This window comes from Lipotes vexillifer, unplaced genomic scaffold, assembly GCF_000442215.2.
Source record: "Lipotes vexillifer unplaced genomic scaffold, Lipotes_vexillifer_v1.1 scaffold220, whole genome shotgun sequence".
Taxonomy (NCBI): Eukaryota; Metazoa; Chordata; class Mammalia; order Artiodactyla; family Lipotidae; genus Lipotes; species Lipotes vexillifer.
In genome coordinates, this window is record NW_006781423.1 from 1,239,373 (window position 1) to 1,246,907 (window position 7,535).

Below are 7,535 nucleotides of genomic sequence, written 5' to 3' on the forward strand. Positions count from 1 at the left end.
TGATTAGCTCTAGTAGTTTTCTGGTGGCATCTTTAGGATTCTCTATGTATAGTATCATGTCATCTGCAAACAGTGACAGTTTTACTTCTTGTTTTCCGATTTGGATTCCTTTTATTTCCTTTTCTTCTCTGATTGCTGTGGCTAAAACTTCCAAAACTATGTTGAATGATAGTGGTGAGAGTGGACATCCTTGTCTTGTTCCTGATCTTAGAGGAAATGCTTTCAGTTTTTCACCATTGAGAATGATGTTTGCTGTGGGTTTGTCATATATGGCCTTTATTATGTTGAAGTAGGTTCCCTCTGTGCCCACTTTCTGGAGAGTTTTTATCATAAATGGTTGTTGAATTTTGTTGAAAGCTTTTTCTGCATCTATTGAGATGATCATATGGCTTTTATTCTTCAATTTGTTAATATGGTATATCACATTAATTGATTTGTATATATTGAAGAATCCTTGCATCCCTGGGATAAATCCCACTTGATCATGGTGTATGATCCTTTTACTGTGTTGTTGGATTCTGTTTGCTAGTATTTTGTTGAGGATTTTTGCATCTATATTCATCAGTGATACTGGTCTGTAATTTTCTTTTTTTATAGTACCTTTGTCTGATTTTGGTATCAGGGTGAAGGTGGCCTCGTAGAATGAGTTCGGGAGTATTCCTTCCTCTGCAATATTTTGGAAGAGTTTGAGAAGGATGGGTGTTAGCTCTTCTCTAAATGTTTGATAGAATTCACCTGTGAAGCCATCTGGTCCTGGACTTTTGTTTGTTGGAAGATTTTTAATCATAGTTTCAATTTTGTTACTTGTGATTGGTCTGTTCATATTTTCTATTTCTTCCTGGTTCAGTCTTGGAAGGTTATACCATTCTAAGAATTTGTCCATTTTTTCCAGGTGGTCCATTTTATTGGCATAGAGTTGCTTGTAGTAGTCTCTTAGGATGCTTTGTATTTCTGCGGTGTCTGTTGTAACGTCTCCTTTTACATTTCTAATTTTATTGATTTGAGTCCTCCCCCTCTTTTTCTTGATGAGTCTGGCTAATGGTTTATCAGTTTTGTTAATTTTCTCAACGAATCAGCTTTTAGTTTTATTGATGTTTGCTATTGTTTTCTTTTTTTCTCTTTCATTTATTTCTGCTCTGATCTTTATGATTTCCTTCCTTCTGCTAACTTTGGGTTTTGTTTGTTCTTCTTTGTCTAGTTCCTTTAGGTGTAACGTTATGTTGTTTATTTGAGATTTTTCTTGTTTCTTGAGAAAGGTTTGTATAGGTATAAACTTCCCTCTTCCAACTGCTTTTGCTGCATCCCATAGGCGTTGGGTCATCGTATTTTCATTGTCATTTCTCTCTAGGTATTTTTTGATTTCCTCTGTGATTGCTTTAGTGATCTCTTGTTTATTTAGTAATGTATTGTTTAACCTCCATGTGTCTGCGTTTTTTATGGTTTTTTTTTCCCTGTAATTGATGTCTAATCTCATTGCGCTGTGGTCAGAAAAGATGCTTGATATGATTTCAGTTTTCTTAAATTTACTGAGGCTAGATTTGTGACCCAGATGTGATCTTTCCTGAGGAATGTTCCGTGCGCACTTGAGAAGAAAGTGTAGTCTGCTGTTTTTGGATGGAATGTCCTATAAATATCAATTAAATCTATTAGGTCTATTGTGTCATTTAAAGCTTGTGCTTCCTTATTAATTTTCTGTTTAGATGATCTGTCCACTGGTGTAACTGAGGTATTAAAGTTCCCTACTATTATCGTTACTGTCGATTTCCTCTTTTAGAGCTGGTAGCAGTTGCCTTATGTGGTGAGGTACTCCTATGTTGGGTGCATATATATTTATAATTGTTTTATCTTCTTCTTGGATTAATCCGTTGATCATTATGTAGTGTCCTTCGTTGTCTCTTGTAACATTCTTTATTCTAAAGTCATTTTATCTGATATGAGTATTGCTACTCTAACTTTCTTTTGATTTCCATTTGCATGGAATATCTTTTTCCATCCCCTCACTTTCAGTCTGTATGTGTCCCTAGGTCTGAAGTGGGGCTGTTGTTGACAGCTTATAATGGGTCTTGTTTTGGTATCCATTCAGCAAACCTGTGTCTTTTGGTTGGACCATTTAATCCATTCACATTTAAGGTCATTATCGATATGTTTGTTCCTATTACTATTTCCTTAATTTGGGGGGCTTTGTTTTTGTAGGTCCTTTTCTTCTCTTGTGTTTCCCATTTAGAGAAGTTCCTTTAACATTTGTTGTCGAGCTGGTTTGGTGGTGCTGAATTCTCTTTGCTTTTTCTTGTGTGTAAAGCTTTTGATTTCTCCATGGAATCTGAATGAGATCCTTGCTGGCTGGGGTAATCTTGGTTGTAGGTTCTTCCCTTACATCACTTTAAGTATATCATGCCACTCCCTTCGAGCTTGTAGAGTTTCTGCTGAGAAATCAGCTGTTAACCTTATGGGAGTTCCCTTGTATGTTATTTGTCATTTTTCCTTTGCTACTTTCAGTAATTTTTCTTTGTCTTTAATTTTTGCCAATTTGATTACTATGTGTCTCGGTGTGTTTCTCCTTGGGTTTATCCTGTATGGGACTCTCTGTGCTTCCTGGACTTGGGTGGCTGTTTCCTTTCCCATGTTAGGGAAGTTTTCGACTCTGATCTCTTCAAATATTTTCTCGGGTCCTTTCTCTCTTTTCTTTCTGGGACCCCTATAATGCGAATGTTGTTGCATTTAATTTTGTTCTAGAGGTCTCTTAGGCTGTCTTCATTTCTTTTCATTCTTTTTTCTTTATTCTGTTCCGCAGCAGTGAATTCCACCATTCTGTCTTCCTTGTCACTTCTCCATTCTTCTGCCTCAGTTATTTTGCTATTGATTCCTTTTAGTGTATTTTTCGTTTCAGTTATTGTATTGTTCATCTCTGTTTGTTTGTTCTTTAATTCTTCTAGATCTTTTAGTTTCTTGCATCTTCTCCATCTCTGCCTCTATTCTTTTAACGAGGTCCTGGATCATCTTCACTATCATTATTCTAAATTCTTTTTCTGGAAGCTTGCCTATCTCCATTTCATTTAGGTGTTTTCCTGGGGTTTTATCTTGTTCCTTCATCTCATACATAGCCCTCTGCCTTTTCATCTTGTCTGTCTTTCTGTGAATGTGGTTTTTGTTCCACAGGTTGCAGGATTGTAGTTCTTTTTGCTTCTGCTAGCAACCTGATTTAAAAATGGACCAAAAACCTTGACTGTCACCTGAGAGATATACAGATGGTAAATAAGCATGTGAAGAGATGCTCCATATCATCATAGCCATCAGGGAAATGCAAATGAAGATAAGAACAAGACATCGCTAAAACACCTATCAGAATGGCTAAATCTTGAGCACTGACACCACCAAATACTGAGGAGGATGTGGAGCAACAGAAGTCTCATTTTTTGTTAGTGGGGATAAAAATGGTGCAGGTACTTCAAAGAGTTTGGTTGATTTCTTACAAAACTAATCTACTCTTATCATATGATTCAACAATTTTACTTTACCCAAAGGAGTTGAAAACTTAGGACCACACAGAAGCCTGCACAAAGATGCTCATAGCAGCTTTATTCATAATTGCCAGATCTTGGAAGCAATGAAGATGTCCTTCAGTAGGTGAATGGATAAATAAACTACAGTGTACCCAGTCAGTGGAATATTATTCAGCACTGAAAAGGAATTAGCTATCAAGCCATGAAAAGATATGGAAGAACCTTAAATGCATATTACTAAGTGGAAGAAGCCAATCTGAAAAGGCTACATACTGTATAGTCCAAACTATATGACTTTCTGGAAAAAACAAAACTATGGACACAATAAAAAAATCAGTGGATGTAGGTAAGGGGAGAGAAACGAATAGAGTACAGAGGATTTTTAGGGCAGTGTAAATAATATGTATGGTATTATAGTGGTGGGTATATGTCATTATACTTTTGCCTAAACCCATAGAATGTACAATATGAAGAATGAACCCTAAGGTAAACTTTGGAGTTTGGGTGATTATGATGTGTCAATGTAGGTTCATGCTTGTTTAAAAAAAAGTGCCCTGTTTTTGTGAGTGATGATGGAGGCTGTGCACATGTGGGGGCAGGGGAGATCTCTATACCATCCTTTCAGTTTTATTGCAAATGTAAAGCTCCTCTAAAAGAATAAAGTCTTTTAAGTGGGGGGGATAAATATTGCCTCTGCTCTGGGTTTTGGGCCTTAAGATACCTGCTTGAGCACCCAGTGTACCAGTGTGAAATAAAATTTGTCTATCTCAGATCTGTTCTTTAGCATCGTTTAGTTGCAAACTGAGATCACAGAGCAGCCTCCACAGCTCATCCACATGTCCTCAGGAGGGAGCCCCACCCCTGCTTCCTTAACTTCATCAGGCAGGAGCAAGATGGACTTTGTTCCAAAAGAAAAATGACCAAATCCCCACATTTAGGAGATTTCCCTTTATTCTGAGTCTGGGGGAATAAAGACTGGCAAAACCAGCGCAGTCTAAGCCAGCACACTATTTATAACTTATTTATAACCTCACATTCTAAGATAGTATTTATGCCCAGGAAACTTTTCTTGAAGGGAGTGGGTAAATTTTCATTTACAGTTTAATTGTCACGTGACATCAATAAGCATTGGATTTGTATACCAGTAACAGGAAACTCGATAATTACTGGCTTAAGCAAGTTGGGATTTACTTTTTCATGTAATGTGTAGTCTAGAGATTGACAATCCATGGATGATGCAGCTGCTGAAGGATGTTATCAAGGAACCCATATCCTGTCTTCTTAGCTTATGTTTGTTGTCTTCATGATCTCAAGATGGCTGTTGTATCTCTGGAGACTTCATCAGAGTTTTTGGAGGGAGGAAGGGGGAAGGATAAAGGGAAATTGCTTCTTAGAAGGCTTTGCATTCTTCTGGTAGACGGTACCCTCTCAGAGATTGATAACCCCCTTTCCTTGGCCAGAACATGTGGCATAGTTGGTATGACTTGATATTTATCTCATGGTATCTGGAAGTAGAATAGAATAGTGGTTGAGAACATGGATCTGAGTTTGAAAATTGGCTGTGTTACTTCCTAGCTGTGTGACTTTTAACATTCTGTGTCTTAATTTCCTTATCTATAAAGTGGGTCTAGTAATAGGTAGGTACCTATGCTGTTGAAAGGATTAAGTGAGTTAATATATGTCATTGTTTTAATGGACATGCATAGTTTGTGTTAAGTATTAGTTATCATTAGCATCTTCACTACTTAGAAGAGTTATTGAGATTGGAACTGTAAATTTATCACTCAGGAAATTCGTTTTCTTTGAGATAGGAAATAGAGCATTTAGATGGTTTTGTACCAGGGATGATTGAAAAAGATGGTAGAACTTAAGCACTCGTGATTGCATTATACTATCAAAATTTATGGTCAAGTTACAGTATTGGAGTCAGTTAAATTATTCATTTAATTCATCTTAGAACTTGATGGTGCTTAGGGCCATCTTGAACAAATTGTCATTTGACCAGCAGTCCTCTGACGTTCATTCAGCTCAATAGAAATTTCATCTCATCACTAGAAAGTTTGAAGACTTAGCTATGTATTGAAATATGGTTTTGTTGGTATTGTTACTGACTTTTTCCAATTTGTAATCACTCTACTTAAAAAAATGTATTAATTATTTTTCTATTCTGTTTTTAGCCCTATCTGCTTTGATATGATTGAGGAAGCATACATGACGAAGTGTGGCCACAGCTTTTGGTAAGATGATTTAATTTAGTGAAATTGTCTTTTGGCAATTCTTAACTTGTGTGTCAATGTAGCCAGTGAGAAGTTATGTTTTTAAAGCTACTGTTGGTTATTTTGAATCATATTTCCTTGACCGATATACCTTTACAGGTTTGACAGCTCAAGGCAAACGTGGTTGCTGGTATAATTTCTGTGAAATACTTAGATTTACTATCAGCCTTATAGATGAAACTATAATAATAAACTTTTGGGTTTCTTAATTGTTTAAAGAGCTTTGACTGCTGTTTTAGGAAATTGGGGGGGGTGCTGGGTAATTAGGATGAAGCATGAAGCACCTTTAACTCACTTGTGGGGGATAGATGCGAGGGCCATTAAAGCAGGCTGGAAGGTCATTGGAAAAGGATATTAGAGGATTAAAAAGTTCTGTGTTCTTTAACACTTTGCTCAGTGCTGTCTTTAGGTTATATGTTATGCTAATCTGTATATTTTAAAAGATTTTCAGTTGTGATAAAATATACTTAACATTTACCATCTTAACCATTTTTAAGTGGAGTAGTATTGTGTATTGTAACATTGTTGTGCAAATCAGTCTCCAGAACGTTTTTATCTTACAAAACTGAAACTATACCCATTAAACAACAAGTGCCATTTCCCTCTTATCCAAACCTCTGTCAATCACCATTCTACTTTTTGTGAATGAGACTACCCTGGATACCTCATATAAATGGAATCAAACAGTATCTGTCTTTTGTGACTAGCTTATTTCACTTAGCAGAGTGTGCTCAAGTTTTATCCATGTTGTAGCATGTGTCAAAATTTCCTTCCTTTTTGAGGCTGAATAACATTCCATTGCATATACAGTTGGCCCTCTGTATCTGCAGGTTCAGCATCTGTGGGTTCAACCAACCACGGTTCCAAAGTATTTGAAAAAAAAATTCCAGAAAATTCCAAAAAGCACAACTTGAATTTGCAGCTCACCGGCAACTATTTACATAGCATTTACATTGTATTAGTTATTATAAGTAACCTAGAGATGATTTAAAGTATACAGTAGGATGTACAGTAGGTTATATGCTAATACTACACCATTTTATATAAGGGACTTGAGCATCCTTGGATTTTGGTATCTACGGGGGTATTCGCTGTGGATACTGAGGGATGACCATATATATCATATTTTGTTTGTGCATTCTTCTCTCTATGGACACTTGGGTTGCTTTCAGCTGTTAACTATTGTTAATAATGTTTCTTTGAACATTGGTGTATAAATAGCTTTTTGAAATCCTGCTTTCAGTTCTTTCAGGTATATACCTGGAAGCAGAATTGCTGGATCATATGGTACATCTGTGTTTAATCTTCTGCGGAACCTCCATACTGTTTTTCATACCTGCAGTACCATTTTACATTCCCACCAGCAGTGCACAGGGTTCCAATTTTTCCACATCCTTTCCAACACTTGTTATTTTCTGTTTTTTTTTTTTAATAGTGGTCATCGTAATGGGTATGTAATTTGTGTATGTTTAATTCCTTTAGTTTATTTACCTATTTATTTGATTGGAGGTGGTATATTCTACTTGCAGTCAGTCATCTCCCTAAATTATTTACCTTCTTTGTTTAGTATTTCTGTTGTGTTCTAATATATCTTATTATTCTAATTCATGTTGAAGTTAGACCCACAATTTTATACTGAGGTTGAATATGATATCTGGTAGGTTGATATCCATTAGTGAAGACGAGTATTGTCACCAGTTTGTAAGTCCTTTAGTTTGACCTGGAGTGCAGTGCTTTGTTGCTAGGTATATCCAATCTG

General features: G+C 36.3%; 1 protein-coding gene across 1 annotated transcript in view; it reads left to right on the forward strand.

The window, feature by feature from the left end:
* The window catches only part of LOC103070194 (E3 ubiquitin-protein ligase RFWD2-like), a gene marked incomplete at its 3' end in the record, with an annotated part of 40,605 nt that extends 34,868 nt beyond the window's left edge, over positions 1–5,737 (forward strand). The window contains exon 3 of the mRNA XM_007454745.1: positions 5,678–5,737. Within this exon, the coding sequence (XP_007454807.1) occupies positions 5,678–5,737 (60 nt within the window). The remainder of the gene's footprint in view (positions 1–5,677) is intronic.
* Between the last annotated feature and the right edge of the window lie 1,798 nt (positions 5,738–7,535).